Here is an 18,625-nt window from a genome sequence, read left to right as displayed (position 1 = left end):
GGAGTTTTAATTTGTAAGACACCTCCTCTTGTTGAAAAAAGTTTAGACTGGTGGTTATTAAAGTTGAAAAAACTGCCGGCTTAAATTGAAGCTAAGAAAAGGGATCCTGGTGATACTTTCATAGAAGAAATCTTTTCTTCCTTTCTCAAACTAACAACATACCACTAAGAAGCTTCAAGTGCAGCTTCAAGTGTCCAAAAGAATATCAGACCCCAAAAGCCTTAAAAAAAAAACAAGGAAAAGGGTCTCATTAGTTACATGAGTTTAGAGTCCTTAAATGTGCTTTTGGAAAAAAAGAGTATACAGATTTTGTAGTAGTTTTAAGTATTCACAATCTGTGATTTTAATACTCTTTTTTTATATGTGGTAAACACCGAACAGGTGTGATGGATTTCCATATATAAGTGTTTGTGCCTGCTTGTTTGTAAAATGAAATTTGAATGTTGTCTATCAGCAAGTGCAAGCGCTCACTGGATTTTTTTTTTTTAAAAAAAAAATCTCTTTCTGAACTTTATTCTTTAAGGATTGCCTGCCTCAGCATATGCCACTGATTGCCCCATATAAATCTAATTGTTAAAAGTAAGGATTTTGTTTAGCCTTTTAAAGGATTGTAACACTCGCCTCAATTCAGCAAAGTATTTAAGCAAGGGCTTAATTTCCAGCATTTTCAGAGGATGGACCTGAACATGTTCCTATTTGAGGTAAAGCAATAGTGACTGCTTCTGTAACTGGAATAGGCAGGAGGGAAGTGTACTCATAGGTGACTAATGCTGAGTTTGGTGGTTGGAATGGCGTGACTGGGGGTTGACTGGTACCTGACGCTGTAGGTTACAGACGGTAGCTGGGGTGTTTGGGCACCCAGAGTACAGTAACTAACAAGAATCGCTTCCCGTGCCCTTCCATCGCTATTTCCTAGTCTTGATGATATATTATAGTGTATTCATAAAGATACCAGCGTCTTAATTTTTAGATTATTTACATCATTAATAAAATGTGGTTAACTCATATTTTTTTCTTTTTTTCCTGTGTCCTGAAATGCTTTTATTTTAGGAAATACAATTTATCTCTGGGAGTTCTTACTAGCACTGCTCCAGGACAAAGCTACATGCCCTAAATACATCAAATGGACTCAAAGAGAGAAGGGCATTTTCAAACTGGTAGATTCTAAGGCTGTATCCAGGTTGTGGGGAAAACACAAAAACAAACCTGACATGAATTATGAAACAATGGGTAGAGCTCTCAGGTATGTGCATTTTTAATACTAGACTTTTTGTTGCCTTCGTGTTTGCATGTGTTAAATGCCTCATCTAATTTGTATAACAACAGAAAAGAGTTTGTGTTCTATCAATTTGTGAAATGAAGATCTTACTTCAGCAAAATAACTAAGCTAATGTCATGGTTTAACTGCAACCAGCAGCTAAGTACCATGTATCTGCTTGCTCACTCCTCCCTGCTCCCAGTGGGATGGGGAGGAGAATTGGAAAAAAAAAAAGTAAAACTTGTGGATTGAGATAAGAATGGTTTAATAACTAAAAGAAAATAAAATATAATAACATCAACAATAATAATAAAATATAACAATAATAATAAAATATAACAATAATAATAATTGTAATGAAAAGGAATATAACAAAAAAAAAGAGATAAATTAGACCCAAGAAAAGAGAAGTGATGCACAATGCTCACCACCCGCTGACTGATGCCTGAGCAGTGATCCACACCTCCTGGCCAACTCCCCCCAGTTTATATACTGAGCATGACGTTCTCTGGTCTGGAATATCCCTTTGGCTAGTTCGGGTCATCTGTCCTGGCTGTGCTCCCTCCCAGCTTCTTGGGCACCTGCTCGCTGGCAGAGCATGGGAAACTTTAAAAATCCTTAACTTAGGATAAACACTACTTAGCAACAACCAGAACACTGCACCGTACCAGCTACTAGGAAGAAAATTAACTCCTCCCAGCCAAAACTAGGACAGCTAACTAGAAGTAACCCTTACTGACCTTAGCCCCACATCAGCCACCTTCAGTCTCAGCTTGGACATTTTCAGGGCTGCTGCAAAAACTGCATCTTCAGAGTCAGTCCCAAAGTAAGAGACTGAAGATTCCAAGTGAGGCAAGCCTTTTACAAAAAATTTGAATCACTTTTCTCCAAAAAATCCAAAATTCAGTTGTATTAACGAAATTATTTCTACTTGTTGCAAATGATCCTGTGTCCAGTAGAAGATACAGTTTTAGAATTCAGGTGTGGTTGTGCTTCTCTGAACTTGAACATACAGTTTTGAAACATCTTATCATGTGCCTCTGCCTATCGGGCTGGGATTTTTCTCATACATAAAAGACTTTGCAAAATAAGCAGACATTCACGAAGCTTCAGTCTCATCTGCTGACTGATAATTGTCCAACTGAGCAGCTATGCATTTCTTTTCATTTCCCTTCACCCCTCACCTCAGTGTGCATAATTTCAAATTGTAATATTAATTTTTAAATATAACAGAAGTAGTGCTCTCCTGTCCTATTCCCTTTGCTTTGTTGTAGCTAAAATGTCTGCCCGTGCTCACTGGTGAATAAACATTAATTCAGGTAACTGGAAGAACTGTATGAGTCAGGAGGAGAACTACAAGTTTCATGCAACTTTTAAAGAGTTTGAGTTGATAGCAGAGCTGCCAAGTCATGGAGTTCTCTCTCAGAGTTGTCTGAAGTTGAAATTAAAAGGTGGCAAGAAATACCAGTAAAAGAAAGTTGTTTGAGAAAAAAATACGCTACTAAATTGGCCACTCCTTTATAATGAAGAAACTAGGCACTTAAAATATTGTTTACTTGTTACTGCTGGTCTTCTTTTCTGGGGGGAGTTTGCCTTTTTTTTTTCCCCCCTCTCCCTGAAAAACACTGTGTAACTTGATGTGTGTACACTTTAAACAGATACTATTACCAAAGAGGAATACTGGCTAAAGTAGAAGGTCAGCGCCTAGTATATCAATTTAAAGAAATGCCAAAAGATCTCATCTACATAGATGATGAAGATGCAAGCCCTAGCACTGAATCATCAGATTCAACTCTGCTCTCAACTCCTGTGGCCAATAGAAACCAGTCGAGCAGAACTAGAGCGTCTGCAAACGTGGGAACAAAGGGAGGATCAACCACAGTGCTAAAAACAGGAAACTCAAAGCCTGCTAAGCTGAAGGAGCACGTAGAAGTTGTACAGCAGCAGACACCTGGCTTGACTTCAGAAGTTTTGAGGACAATGCAATCTCCGCAGCCAGTACATCCCACTCAGCTTTTTCGGACAGTTCACGTAATGCAGCCATTGCAGTCCCTCACAGAAGGACATGCAGCTGTAACCAGTAATGTTCCGGATGAAACGTTAAATCCTTCGGTTCAGAATATAAGGTAAGAAAACGTGCAGAAAATAAATGTATGAATAATAATAAATTCACTGGATGATGGCTAGGTAGACTGGATTTTTTTGTTGTGCTTCAAAAAAATGCTCGTCTCCCAGTTCTGTTGAAGTGAAACAGTGTCTTTGTGGCTGATCCTAGGAATTGGGAGTTACTATAGCATACCGCGACGTGTATGCTTATAACTGCTCTGCCTTTGGTGGAGGGAAGCACATCTTTCCTGCAGTATTAGGCCTCATGCAAATCCTTTAGAGAGGAAAAATACACAATGTCTCTTTAAAATTGGTGTCATCAGTTCTGTCCTGGAGCAAAGGCAGTGTTTTCATGGCTCTGCCTTTTCATTGACTATTAGGTGTCTTCGCTTCTGAATTATACATAGTGTGTCTGCATGATCCCTTCAAAAAGATTTTCCTTCTTGCTTCTTAATTTTTCTTAAGAATTTTTGTCATCTCTTTCATCTTTTGTATTGTCCCCAGTTACAACAAGGGAAAGCTCTGTGTTACCTACTCTAGCATTTTGCTGCTGTTAGAAGAGCATGTTCTTTTGACTTTAGAAAACAATTAACGGAATAATCTCATGGGAGCTGTGTATCTGCAGACTATTTTGGGAGACAGTCGTGCTTCCACGCTTCATTTGTAAGTCAACTGGCTAACACTACACAGCGTTTAAGTATCATGACTCCTTTGCACCTACCTGTTGGTAGCAGCATCCTAATTGAAGAGACTTTGAAAACAGTCACTTAACCCTGGTTTTACCCTAGCCTGAGGCGTCCCCTGATGGAGTTTGTTCATCTCCACTGACTACAAAAGACCTAAAACAAATAAATGTTCTTGCAATCTAGGCCTCTCACAGGAATGTCAGAGTTGTATGTGGTGATTCTGGACCTTAAAGCTGTTTCAGGAAAGCTTCAGGATATAATTCAGGAGCCGCACATTCTTAATGAATTATGAACATCACCTTTTTTTGAGATGTGCTGTGTTAACATCACCGTTATAATTGTTATCATTTTGCGCCAGAAAATGGCAATAATGCTATTTCCTGCTCCTTTCCTCTATTTCCTTTGAAAACTACATCCAAAGCCACCAATAGATTTGGATTGGTACTATCTGTGGCTAACCATGCAATTTTGTCAGAGAGAAGTAAGTAATGACACTAATGAGACCAAATAATTTCTTCATTTCCAAAGAATAAGTTTTGCTCTCTCACCTCTGCTACTAGAGGGATGCTGTAAAAGCTAGTAAGTTGTTAAAACTCCACTTATATAAAAGGAAAATCTAGAATAGCAGTGACAGCTAGGTTTTTCAGAAGAACTGAAACTCTTTAGAACATCCTCCATTGACTGATATAATAGAATCAATAAGAAACACTTTAGGAGATAACCAAGTAGTTGAGGAGGCTGAAGATTCATATACAGGAAATGACAAAACTAAGACTGCAGCTTCAATGAAGGAAAAAAAGTTATATTATCTGTTTTTTCCTTGGGGTAAAAAAAACCCCAAACTTTAAAATTATCCCTGGACTTCCTAGTTTGAATCCTGTTGGGTTGTTTATTTTTATAATTTCCTTAAAAAATTATGAAATGTTTTCATTCATGCTGCAATATGAAAAATTCACACTGAAAAGGGAAATTCACTGGTTAGTAAAGGCTGCAAGGGAATAAATACATTGGGCCATGAAAACAAAAATATTTTTCATAGTTACTGGTAGGCACTGTGAAACAAAATGGAAAGAGTTGCCATTTTGAAGTAGACAACATCTGTTTTCATTTGTCTTTTAATTCTAAAATGCATGATTTGAAATAAAATTGTGTCTTGCTTATTGTTCTAACCAACTAGAATTAGTTCAAGGTGCACATAGGAGAGGGAAGGGTTATATTTGATCAGAAGTTTATATGTAAGATAATTATGAGGAATTTGACCCCCCAAAAAAGAACCCATTTTGGAATTCATTTAGAAAATTAATAAAAATTGCATCAAGGTGATGTCTTGTAAGTTTTTAAAACTTAGGAATGAAGCTACTCTGTACAATGCAATCCTTTGATTTCAGGGTTGATGAAGGATTTAATTACTTGTAAAAGTTGACAAGGGCAATACAGTAAAAGGAAACAAGTACAGACATAACTGAAGCTATACAGTACCATTTAAGTCAGTAGAATAATGCTATTAAACATTAATAGGGGGAAAGTTCAGCAATTTGCACCCTTAAATAGCTCTAGGCTAGACCTACGCTAGATTATGTATCAAAACCAATATCAATAGTACAGATGGTATTAAAAAATGGTAACAACAAACAGATCTGTAAGACCTAATAAGGCAGGCAGGCAAGAAGTCCAGCCTAACATTTGGAAAGCTGCTCAGTGACATTATGACATCCAGTTATTATTGCATTGTGGTATTTCACAATTTGACCTTGGGCAATAAGCTAAGGGGGAAAAAGTAGCAGAAATGATGCATGTGTGAAGTTTGACTGAAGTAAAAGCCTTAAAGCCTTAGAATTCTGTATTGCATTGGTTCTAAACCATTGTTTGTAATTTAAATTAGTCCATGAAGTCTTCAATTGCCATTTCCTTAGCCAAGATGACGAAGTGTCTTAGATGAAGGAAAAAAAAAAGACCCATCAGATCTTTTCAGTACAGTATGCAATTACTGAATGGTATAGAAGTATTGCTAATTAAGAAAGAATGTATTAAGGTGTCTGAGCAGTTAGAGTGAAAATAAAAACTACAACCCAGATTTTTTTGGTGTGCTTTTAACCCGGATGGGCCAAGCTGCAAACCAAGGTGCTGATGAGTCCTGTGCAGTAGTCACTGCCCCTTCCAGGCTCTAAAAATACAATTTATGATAGATACATTTCTGCTCAGTTTTGAATTGTAAACTTCAAATAGTTTGGTGAGGTAGAATGGCACACTGGATTTTGGGTTGGTTTGTTCAAACAGCTGTAAATCTCCAGCAGTTGAACGTGTTTGTGTACACATTCTGAATTGCTGCAATGGGGCTTCCATAAGGGTTGACATGAATGGTCTACGTGATTTGAAAATGTACAGCAGATACGATTGCCATTCTAGAGTAAGAGCTGGCAGACCTTCTAATGTATGCACACTCTTTGTAGGGGTGTGGTTAGATTCACTTTATAGTAGTTTTATAAGGAAGCATGAGGACAAATAGCAACACTGGTTGCCAGTTGGTGTTCAGAGGTTGGGGCACGTAGGTGGTCAAGGGCATTTGGGCGAAATGGCAACCAGGGTTTGGGAATGATCCTCAGAAGGTTTTCTAATGCATACTCGTTAGTGGTTGGGCTCTGCCTTGAAGCGTGAACATCTTGGACCCATGTAATCTGTCTTATGCAACGTAGCTTCTAAAGTTTTATTCATGTAAATGTTCTTCTCTCTTCTTCATGGAAATAAATGGTCTTCCCTCTGCAGCAATTTAATTCTGTTGTGTTGTGAGAAGAAAAAAAATATAGGGAAAATATTAAGGATTTTTGAGGTCAAAACAATTGGCTTCTTAACACTTAACCATATCCTTTAGAGAAAAAGTCTGAACATGCATCTTCTCTGCTGAGGGACTTGATAAAAGAATCTTATTTGGAGAATGTTGTGAAGGGCTTGTGTCACCATCCCTCCCCTGAGCTAGGCAGCATTGCCTGGTAAAGTCTGGTCCCAGAGCATCACTGGGAGAGCGTGGCAGCTGTTCCCCAGGGTCTCTTTGAATTTCTCAAATAAATGGGCATGCCAGTGGAAATCAGGGGTTGGTTCTTCACAGGAGACAGGCAGTGCCTTCCTTATAGCTGCACAAAGCTCATGCAGAGTTTTGTGTACTTTGAGGGGAGGGTCATGTCTTAGTGGCTTTTGACGGGCTTTTTATACAAGTTTTGGTGCTGCTGTATGCAGGGGAGACAAGGAGAAGTGTTGCTCGCTAGGGACAGATGCCTCAGTGCCTAAACAGAAAGGCTGTGATGGGGTGCTAACCCAGGCTTGGGAAACAGGGCAGGAGTAGGGTCAGGTCATGGAAACTGGGTTTTGCTGATGAGGGAAGACATCTAGTATCTGCAGTGGGAATATTTAGAATCGTAAACTTACTGCTGTTCTGCAGGTCTAACCGCTGTGGCTCGATGGATGCAAGCATTGCAGTCTTCAGTCATGTAACTGGGAACTGAATTTGGCAACACATCTTTCCAGTGATAAGGCAAAAATGGCTCTGTGAATGAGCATTTTATTTCTAACTTTTTCCAATGACCCATCTTCTTTAGGGAAGAAAAAAAAAGTCTCTGTGAATTTAGTGCTTGTAAAATTGTTCTGCTTAAACTAGAATAACTGACACAGGTTAACCAGAATACCTGGTTTATTGGAGTAATTCTGTTTTAGCTTGGAATTCAGAGGCACTGAAGCATCACAGAATCATAGAATGGTCTGGGTTGGAAGGGACCTTAAAGATCATCTTGTTCCAACCCCCCTGCCATGGGCAGGGACACCTTCCACTAGACCAGGTTGCTCAAAGCCCCATCCAGCCTGGCCTGGAACACTGCCAGGGATGGGACATCCACAGCCTCTCTGGGCAACCAGTTCCAGTGCCTCACCACCCTCAGAGAAGAACTTCTTCCTTATGTCCAATCTAAATCTACCCTCTTTCAGTTTAAAACTGGTGCCCCTTGTCCTGTCACTACAGTCGCTGGTGAAAAGTCTCTCTCCAGCTTTCTTATAAGTCTCCTCTATATATTGAAAGTCGGCAATAAGGTCTCCCTGGAGCCTTCTCTTCTCCAGGCTGAACAACCCCAACTCTCTCAGCCTGCCTTCATAGGAGAGGTGCTCCAGCCCTCTGATCATTTTTGTGGCCCTCCTCTGGATTTGCTCCAACAGGTCCGTGTCCTTCTTATGTTGGCGGCCCCAGAGCTGAACGCAGTACTGCAGGTGGGGTCTCACCAGAGCAAGTAGAGGGAGAGAATCACCTCCCTCGACCTGCTGCCCACGCTGCTTTTGATGCAGCCCAGGATACAGTTGGCTTTCTGGGCTGTGAACACACATTGCTGGGTCATGTTGAGCTTCTCGTGAACCGACACCCCTAAATCCTTCTCCTCAGGGCTGCTCTCAACCCACTCATGGCCGAGCCTGTATTTGTGCTTGGGATTGCCTCCACCCATGTGCAGGACCTTGCACTTGGCCTTGTTGAACTTTGTGAGGTTCACACGGACCCACCTCTCAAGCCTGTCAGGGTCCCTCTGGATGACATCCCTTCCCTCCAGCCTGTCGACCGCACCACACAGCTGATGTCGTCGGCAAACTTGCTGAGGGTGCCCTCAATCCCACCGTCCATGTCGCCGACAAAGGCTGTTAAGCAGAGCTGGTCCCAATATGGACCCCTGAGGAACACCACTCGTCACTGGTCTCCACTCGAACATCGTGCCATTGACCGCAACTCTTTGAGTGCGGCCATCCAGCCAATTCCTTATCCTGGGCCAGTAGGCCTGGGATTCAGCTCCATGTGCATTGAGTCATTCGGAGCGTAAAGGGCATCCTTTCTGTTGCTCCAGAAAGTGTACGTCTCCTGTAAGACTAGGGACTTACTGGTCTAGGACATCGTACAGGGCTCTAAGGTGCCTACATTTGGGCAATTAAATTTCTCCCTTAAATCGCTAGGGCTGCAGATAAAGAAAGATGCATTTTCATTTATCCGTAGTCTAGAGTAGTAGTGATTTAAGGTGGAGTGTCTTCTGGATGTAGTGAAAAGAGGTTCTCATGTTATTAATGGTTCAGAGAAGATCATATTGTGAGTAATTTAAAATTATATGTCTCCATTTCCTATTGACTGTGTGGGACATGGCTGAATCTTCTAGCTGGCAGCTCTGTATACCAAGAAACTTGCAATTAGCTGGCTGCTGACAGATCCTGTGCAATGCTTTAGCAGACTTCAGGTTTTAAACAGAATGTTTCTATCAAAATGCAGTTCATTGTTTCTTTTCTGTATTTTCAAGTTGTCATTGTGGTAGCTTGGACAGAGCATGTTAGAAGACCAGTATCCTGAGTCTGTTCTGTAGCTGGGGGAAAAGCTAATACAGACCACAGAGGACCAGTGGAATATGCTTTGTGTGTTCACTTCTGAACTGGAGAACAGCTACATGATGAATCAGCCCCAGCTTTCATCTTGACCTTTTTGCAACCTTTGGGGTAGAAAACATTGCAGTAATTCATCCTGAAGGTGACACAAGCGTGGACTACAGTGGCAAGATCCTCATTCAAGAGGAGAAGGAAGTGGCTGAAGGTGAATCGTGTTTTTTCTGGGCATGAGCATTCTCTGTAAGAACAGTGATGAAGCCAACAATATGCCAACACGGTGGATTGTCCTGATAAGCAGAGGGAATTACCTTTGAAAGTCATGTCTACCCCAAGCAAACACATAGGCTTCCTGCTGTTGTTCCATAATCTGTTTCTGTGTGCAGGCTGTGATGTTTTGGTGGTCTGACTGCAGCTATGCTGATGCTGAAAAATAGACAGATTTGTCTAGCATGAGTTTATCAACTCTGAAAATGTGATTACAGCTGCTGTTTCAAATGAAGTGTCTGTATCTTGTGCCACGTATAGACGTTAGCTTGTGTAAGTTGTGCAGTGAATGTCACCATTATGTTCTGTAATCATACTTTACATTGTATTTATAATGGTTTTGCTCGAGCTTGCATAACTACACAAGACACAGGGAGGCAGCCTGGAACCGTCCTGTTGAGATTTTACATTGACCATCTGCTTTCAGTTCTCTTTCCTTGAATAAGAATGACAGTCAAATCTGCACCATATCAGCTAATTTTGTAGCCCTTCACTCCTCTGCCATTCCTATAGGTATGCTGAATAAAAAACATCATAGGTGTCAGTCTCGGTAAAGAGCTCACTAGGGTTCCCCGGGACTTGGTGGGAAAGAGGAGTGAAGGAATACGATACCAGCTAAGGAGTTGTAGATAATCGCAAACAACTCCTGGCTAATATTTGGAAGGCCTTACTTTGATCGGCTGGCATGCTTTGCTTCTGTTTGCAGTTAGACAGTAGGTCTTCGTCAGTGCAACCAGTTGGGTCTTCATGCTCCAAAGGAAGGCCTGCAGTAGAAGCTCTCCAGCGCACTGACTAGCAGATACTGTTGTGTCTGGCTCACCGTTGCTGTAGCCTTCCCCAAAGGAAGAGAGGCAGGTAATTGTTGCAAAGAGCTGATCTCTGTCAGCTCTTACGTGAAGGCTTGACTGCATTTCAAGTTTCAGGATGGTGAGGAAAATGCTGTCCCTGAGGGAGGTGTTGGTCAGAAATAGGCTGATGTGATCTCAGTAGACTTCTAGGAGAAACTCTCATTTAGCTTACAACAGGGTGTGTTTCTCAGAAAATAGGGACAACTTCCATCACAGCAAGGAGTTCGGTTATGACCAAACATCTTGATTTGATTTTCCTGCAGCTGAGAAGACCCTTTCTTAAGCCGAGTTCTGGTTTAATTTCTGTGGTAGGTCGGAAGAAGGCTGCTTACAGCAGAAGGGACTTCAGAGTCATCTAGACAGATTTTGTTTCTGCACAATAAGCAGCTATCTACAGGAGCTCTCTTTACCTGTCTTTGGCACCGTCGAAAGTGGTGAAGTTTCTGCAGGTCTCTCTTAGTAGCAAAGTTTCTGAGTTTTAATTCAGGTGGACGTGCAGTTTTGAAAAATTCTGGAAAGAAGAATGTAAGACTGCATGGGTCAGTAACAAGGACACCAGACTTGAGAGTTGAGTCCTCTGTCTCCATCCTCCTGACATAAGAGATTATCTTGTCCAGGCAAAGAGCTAGACAAGAACAGGCAAGTTCTCCCCTCCCTTCGGAGGAGGCTGTGTTCAGTCTGGGCATGGAGGCACCACGTGCCTTTCTACCTCTCGTGGACATCTCCCCTAGACGGCTTAGCAGCTCCTGTCTGCGTGGCTTGGGCTGTAGAAGGGCCAGTGGCTATGAGGCAATAGGCTGGGGTGAAGTATTGACGATTGTTGGCGACTCGTACAGGAGTGCAGCTGTGGGGCGGTTTGCAGTGACGGTGGAGCTCCTGAGTTGCATTTGGCTGATGCTTCCTATAGTCACTCAAAAGAGATTGCCTCTTGACTCAGGCATCTGAAGCGGTTCTAACAAGCACATCCCAGCCCTTCACCTCCCTCGCTCTTACTAGCTTGACTGAATGAGTTGTTTGCAACCAGTCAGTTGAACAAATGGGGAAAGTCCCTGGAAATTTGCCTGCTTATCTCAAGGCCATTGTTTCCCCTATAGCTGTAGGTTGAACAATGTATATGTTGGGGAGGGAATTCTCCTCTGTTACCTCTCTATGTATTTCTTAATATTTGCCTCGTTTCATTTTCTTACTGTGCTGTGAAATACTTCGTTTACCTTGGATTATAGATATTTTTTTTTTTTTGGTATCTTCTCCCTTTCTCTATTCCATAAATTTCACATAAATTGCCATGATGAATAAACTTGTTTTTCTTGCCTGTCACTTACTGTTTGCTTTATCACTAGTTACCTCTTGATGAGCTAATGTGATATTGCACAATTCTAGGCTGTTAACAGTATCAAATGGACCAAGAAATAGATGATAATTTTCTGCCGAGCTAAAATGGCTTCAGAATTTTTGTCATTCTTTTCTCAGTTGTAACCAGATTGTTTTATGGCAGCATTTCCTTTTCATCAGTGTTGCTCAATGTTCTTTTTCTTTTTGTAACCTCAGCAGGAACTTTTAAAGTAATCGCCCATAGATATGTACCTTAAGAGTAGGAAGGCCATTAGGAAATTGACAGTGAAATTCAGAAACACAGCAAAATACACAGTTCAAAGCACCTAAAATAATGTAGCCCAGTATTACAGATCACCTTAAGTTGTGTGTACTTTTTTTTTTTTAACACTGGCAAAACGATTAACCAAACCTGTATTTTTTTCAATGATATACAAGGCACATAGTTTGAGCAGATTTTTAGTTTGTCAACAGACGCAGTTGTCTGTAGTCTTACCAATCAAAGCAAATGTCTTGCTTGGCCACCATTAGCATAAATAACAATGTGTATTTATGGTGCTGTGCGCTACTTAATCTTGTGCTTGTACAGACATTTGCTGCATGCTTTTCCCTGTAGCCAGTTCGCACTGTGTGTGTGTGTATACATATATGTGTATATACATGTTTATATATGTGTGTATCATATATATGTATCTGGACTGATGTAGAAGATAGAGCACCTGGAGTAAACTTATTAGTCACTGTATGATGTACAGGTATGGGACTTGCTTTCAGGAGAAATAAAATGGCGTAACATCAATATGCAAATACTAATTATAGTGTGCTGAGACAAATGGTCTGGTTTGGTCCTGTCAGAGCTGTTGCTCCTAGTGCTTTGAAGAATACCTTCTGCACTGATTAGATCCAGTTCACTCTTTTTGAGGTTGTCCTTTACAGCTGTTTAGCAGCTAGAAGCTTTTATTTTTACTATTTTGTTTTAAAACAAAAAAGCCAAAGAACAAGAAAGTAGCTTGAAAGTAATACTTGGATGGCATACCAGCACAGGCTAGCAGCTTCAGCTGCTGCTTTCAAAACTGCAACTACTGAGCTGATCTTAATCCTTCAGGCTCACGTAAATTTCCTCATGGATTAAAGAGCTGGCTTGGTATCTAGTCGGATACTTTAATGCTTTTCTGATGGCAAGTGTCACTTGTCTTTCCTTCTTAGCTGTTCCACTTGTATTGCTGGTCTCTGTAGACTTTCCTGGGTTGAGCTGTATCTATGTGACATTTTGATTTTACTGCAAGTTTGTTTAACTGTAGGTAGTTTACTTTTATATTATTATTTTTTTAAAAGCTAGTGGATGCCCACATCCTGTTACTGACACAGACATTTGTTATTTTCCTATAAAGGTCCCAGGGGAATTGCTGGGGGGGAAGAGTTAGCACTGATAACCCTTAGCAGACTTGGTGTGAGCCTTGGTGCTGTCATTCTGAGCCTTGCACTTTAAGCTCGGTTGTTGGTATTTGCTGTGCAGCACCAAGTTCTCCAGAAGTTGGAAAGAAAGAAGCGATCACTCTAGGTGGTGCTTCACCTCCAGCCAGCTCCCATTTCCACGAGCTTCTTCCTTGGGCTGTCTCCAGTTGTGTGAAACAGGAGCTCAAAATTGACTCTGGTGTCATTTGCATCAAATTTTGTGTCCCACAAATTATTATGGCCTCTGTGATGAGACCTGCGTGGGAGCCTCATGAGCAAGGATTTGGATTTGGTTTGCTATGGCAGCATTCTTGGGTACTGCAGTTTTCTTTCTTGTGAGGAAGAGAAAGTTACACGTGCAGATTTTGTTCCTTCTATTATCAAGAACGAACACATAGGAGGTGGAGAAAAGATTGAGGGCAGCAGGGACTGGCAGCTGGAGGATGCTCCGGGAGTACTAATGTGCTCTGAGCCTGATACCAGCTGGGTTACTGCAGCTGCTCTTGCTGCAGCAATCTTTGGAGCTCAGCTAGAGACCTTTCCCAGAGGACTGAGCTGAGAGGGGCCTGGGAAATCCTCTGCAAATATTCCTTCGTTTGCTCTGCTGCTGCATTAAGGAAGGGGGGGGGGGATGCAGCACCCTGTGAGTTTGGACTACCGCCAGCAGCAGCACCTGCATCCACATTGCCCCATAGCTTCAGCATCACGTGAGTCCTGCTTTGGTAAGCTTTTTGTTGTAGCTGGGATAGCCAGAGCATGGTTTTAAATTGAACTTTTGAATGTGCTGAGTTTGATCTGACTGGTCAGTGGCTAAACGCTGGCAAGTAGGATTTCACAGAGCTTTAAGAAATAGCTACTACATGGGTAGAAGGACTATAGAAAGGAGGACATTCCATAGTAGATGTATAGTAGGCAACCCTTACAGCATATCGGAGGACCAGTCTTCAGAAGGAAGAGCATGCAGTGTTGTGCGTGGACTTGAAAGTACAAATGCTGACAGTAAATCGCTTTCCATCTGAAGTGATCTCAGCAGGGATAGACATAAGCTAGGAGAAGGCAGGAGTTGGTTATTTTTCTTTTCAGTCAGTGTCGAATATGTTCGAGAAAAGACAAGGGAGAGCTTAAGACTAGAAAGGGGGATGAGGGCAGGTAGGAGAAAGCAGGAAGGTTGGAGAGAACTTTGCAGGAGAAGCAGAAGGAAAGAGAACGATTGTCAGAGACTGCGTGGCACGGTGGGCTGGAGCTAGCTGTGGGAGGGTGTCAAAGCAGTTACCCTTCCTTTCCTCTTTCCCTCCCCTGGAAATCGTTTGTTTCACCAGGAGAATGTTGTTGCTTGGGGTTTTTTGTTTGTTTTGGTTACATTTGCGTGACTGGAGTGTATGTGTTTCAGCCGTGTCTCTTAAGTCACCATTGTCCATTGTAGTCGTTGTGTACTTTAGCAATATGGCTGTTAATCCTCTAACATTACTCTCTCAGCTGTACCTCTATAGAAAGCCATGTGGTACCCAAGTCTGTGAGCCTGTAACTGATGGAATCATTCCTAATTTAAACTGATGTTTTGGGAGCAAATTCTGTTGAATTGCTTCACAAGAAGGAGTGTACAAGCCTGGCAGACAGAGAACTGTGTGTCCTGTGAGTCTGAGAAGGTCCTGACCAGACTCACTGTCACAGTGCAGATACTTTTGCATGTAGGTAAATGTATATACAGATGTCAGGAGAATTGAGGCCTGATTTACACATTATTTAGGCTCATGACTTATGAATTGCTTAGGGTGCCTCGTGAAATTGATGGCAGATACGTAGCGGGTCATGCTCGTGATGTTGGTTGATGCTCGAGAAGGTGATCTCGGATGCGATTCCCAGGTTTTCTGATGAACGGCTGAACGACTCAAAGGTAGGCTGTACAGTTTGGGAATGATAGTGTTGTTTATGCAGAGTACCTTTACTTTGGGAACTGTGTTGCTGAATTCAGGGGTCAGGTCCAGTTCTTGTTTTATTAGGAGAGCGACTGCTACCTCTTCTGGAACCGCTGAGTAAATGAAATGTTTATGATGCCAAGTGATTTTTCAGCAGTAAATCTATGATTATTTTTCAAAACTCAACGTGGAAGTGTTCTGACCCTATAATCTTCTCTATTTTTAATAGGACTTTACAGACTCCGACCCAAGTTCCAGTGGTTGTTTCACCTGGAAATCAGCAGCTGCATGCTGTAACACTCCAAACGGTGCCTCTTACTACAGTGATAGCCAGCACAGATCCAGCCACAGCAACAACGCCCCAAAAATTCATTTTACAAGCCATTCCTACTTCACAATCTATGACGGTTCTTAAAGAAAACGTCATGCTACAGTCTCAGAAGCCAGTCTCGCCTCCTTCCTCAATTGTGCTGAGCCCAGCACAAGTTCAGCAGGTGCTCACCAGCAGCGTGCAGACAATTTGCAATGGAACAGTCAACATGGCTTCGTCTCCATCCTTCAGTGCCACTACCCCTGTGGTAACGTTTTCGCCTAGCAGCTCACAAGTGGTAGCTCATCCATCGGGCACGGTGATCACTTCGGTTATTAAAGCACCAGAAACGAAACAGATTGGTGTACAAGGTGTGGTAAAAGAAGAAGACAGTGACAAATTAGATGATACCGAGCAGTCGGAGCAGAGATTCCAGCAGCAACCGTTTGTGATGGTAGTGTCCAGTTCGAATGGTTTCCCATCTAACGTGCAAGTGAAGCAAGAAAATGAGCCATTGGAACCCAATTCATATCAATAAATTTAAAAAAAAAAAAAAAAAAGAAAAAAAAGAGAGACCCTGTGGATGATTATTTTCATAAATGTGATGGGACCTTTTCAGTTATGTATATATGAGTTGATTCTGAAGCAAGATTTTGCAAAGCTACTTAATTTCTGCATTTAATTGTTAGAATTCATGCTTTAGAATGGATTTTGATTTTCTGTTAATTGCTAAATGTTATCATATAAATAAAGTTATCTATTACTCATGTTTCAAAGTACAGGCGTGAAGGAACATGCTTTTTATGCTATGAAGACTTTCTCCTGAGGTTGTTGGCCAAAGTTTCAAACTTCTTTCTAACTGTACATTTTCAGTCTGTTGACAATTTACATTGCAGTAACGTTATTATAACCTTTTCTGTTTAATCCGTACGTGTATCATTTAACTTTTGAAGCAACAGTTACTTTAGTGGGACATTTTCATTCCATGTGTATGAGTTTTTTTATGATCAATTATCTGTTTCATACTGGTGAATTACACCAGTTTTAGACTTTGATAACCAGGTATTCTCTTGCATTTTTTTGCAGCACAAGCTCTTGTGTGTGCAAAATTGAATATACACTCCTATTGAGAGTACACAAAACATTTATTCCAGTAACGGACAATGCCCTGTCGGTATTTTATATAAAAACATCAGATATATTTAATTACAGAAGCTAACGGCATCACTACAGGTGCAAACGTCTCATGCCATTTTGCAACTATGAAGCTTAACAATCTTGCTTTGTACTTCAGATTAATTTGTAAGAGGGGAGGGAAACAAAATATATACAGTTTATGCAGGTATTTGGAGATTAATACTGCTAAGAGTTCTTTTTTTGATTGTAAATAATGTACATTCAATGTCACAGGGAAGTTTTTTCAGCTAATTTGTTTCCATACAAATTTTTGATAGATGCAAATAAGATCATTATGTTTAGAGGTCTAATGTTATATGTATTCATATTACAGAGTGAATTTGTATTTAAAGACAAATTTTTAAATGATGGAGCCCTCTGAACCTTGGGTCCTTGTCTTTTGTATTTTTAATTGGTTTATTATGAAAATAAATCAAGTGGAAAAAACATTTTTCTGTATTTACTCTGAAATGTTTTTATATTATTACAATGTCTTGACAATCATCATAAATAACCAGAATACACCGAGAAACAGGATAACGTGATTAATCACTGCGGATCAGCGGTGGGATGTGTGCAATTCGTGAATCACTTCTGAACAGACTTGAACGCAACCAACATGCTGTGGGTATCCTTTGAAATCGCAGTACTGTGTGTTTTTGTGGCTCAAATGGAAGTTGAGCTAAATCCAAGAACTGGCCTTAACCTTCCCCTTTTCCATCACTTCCCAACTTGTTACAGACAAACAATGCAAAACTTTGAATGTAATTCTGGGGTGCCATTCATCGCAAAGGTCTTTGCAGGTCGTATAACACAACTGGTGGCCCAAATTACTAGGGCTTCAAAACCTTGCATATTGCAATGTTTCAACAGAAAGCGGGTTAAAAATAAGTATGATGCCTGTTAAGATCAGTGGAACATGAAGGAAACACGACTTTCAATGATTGAATTCATGTAGGAGTTTTATTGATTGGCTCATGAGGTTAAATTTAAAGCATATAAGTACTAGAAAAACTAATGGGAGCAGAACTGTGGCAGAGCGAGTTTGGTCTAGTTGAATAGAAGTAACTCTACCAACTGTATCAAACAAGCAGTTCTCTGCCACGGCTGCCCTGTTTAACTCCACGTTTCTTCCCTCCGACTCCCACGCAGTCAGGCTTCCACCTGCAAATCCAATGCACCCCACCCCATTTTCAGGAAGGCTGGCCCTACCCAAACCGAAGGGACTGCTGCCAGCTCTCCGGGAGGGTGGATATCTGGCAGTGTTGCCCGCAGCTGGGGAGCACTGGCAACATGCTGGGAATGCTGGTAAGCCTTGGAGAAGCGTACCTGGTACAGTTCTCATCCCGCGGGCTGCTTCAGATTGATGAAAGCACTGGAGAGGGAGGCTAGGTTTTTTTTAATCAGACTATAAAATGGGGACTTTCTCCCGTAGTACAGGTATTTCGTAATACTTGGAAATCTAAGGGGTAACACTTGATGTGTTTTTAAACATGGGGAAGTTGTTTTGCAGATTTACTGGAGACGGTGTGGGGGGGGGGGGAATATCACACCATAAGGTTACAACTTCGCCGACAAAACTTGTCGCCACAGATGCAGCTATCACAAAGGGAAAACGATTTGTCAGCTTAGTTTATGTCAGTTGGAGAGGTGGGAAAAATCTCCAGCACAGTAACGCGTCTCCAGCGGCGGACTGTTGTGTAACCAACAGGAACGGAAAATCACTCCCTTCCCCGCGTCCCTTAGGCTCCGGGCGGGTGTACCCGTACTTCTAGCTCTCCTTCCAACGACAAAGGGAGGGAGAAGCTGGACTAAGTCATCAAACGAGGCCTCACATTCGCAGCTCCAGCAACAGCCGCCAAGGAACCGCCGTTCCCCTCAGC

The 18,625-nt window shown here is 41.5% G+C and overlaps 1 protein-coding gene across 7 annotated transcripts in view; it reads left to right on the top strand.

Annotated features, from left to right (window-relative positions):
- Positions 1-17,191, top strand: part of ELF1 (E74 like ETS transcription factor 1) — a 93,374-nt gene extending 76,183 nt beyond the window's left edge. For all 7 annotated transcript variants that reach the window (XM_049815855.1, XM_049815853.1, XM_049815856.1 and 4 more), the window contains 3 exons: positions 1,051-1,243; positions 2,917-3,384; positions 15,486-17,191. In XM_049815855.1, the coding sequence (XP_049671812.1) occupies positions 1,051-1,243; positions 2,917-3,384; positions 15,486-16,104 (1,280 nt within the window). In that variant the 3' untranslated portion in view covers positions 16,105-17,191. The remainder of the gene's footprint in view (positions 1-1,050; positions 1,244-2,916; positions 3,385-15,485) is intronic.
- Positions 17,192-18,625: the final 1,434 nt, after the last annotated feature.

This window comes from Accipiter gentilis, chromosome 13 (assembly GCF_929443795.1).
Source record: "Accipiter gentilis chromosome 13, bAccGen1.1, whole genome shotgun sequence".
NCBI lineage: Eukaryota > Metazoa > Chordata > Aves > Accipitriformes > Accipitridae > Astur > Astur gentilis.
The sequence above is the reverse complement of the archived record's forward strand: the minus strand, read 5'-3'. Positions and strand labels throughout refer to the sequence as shown.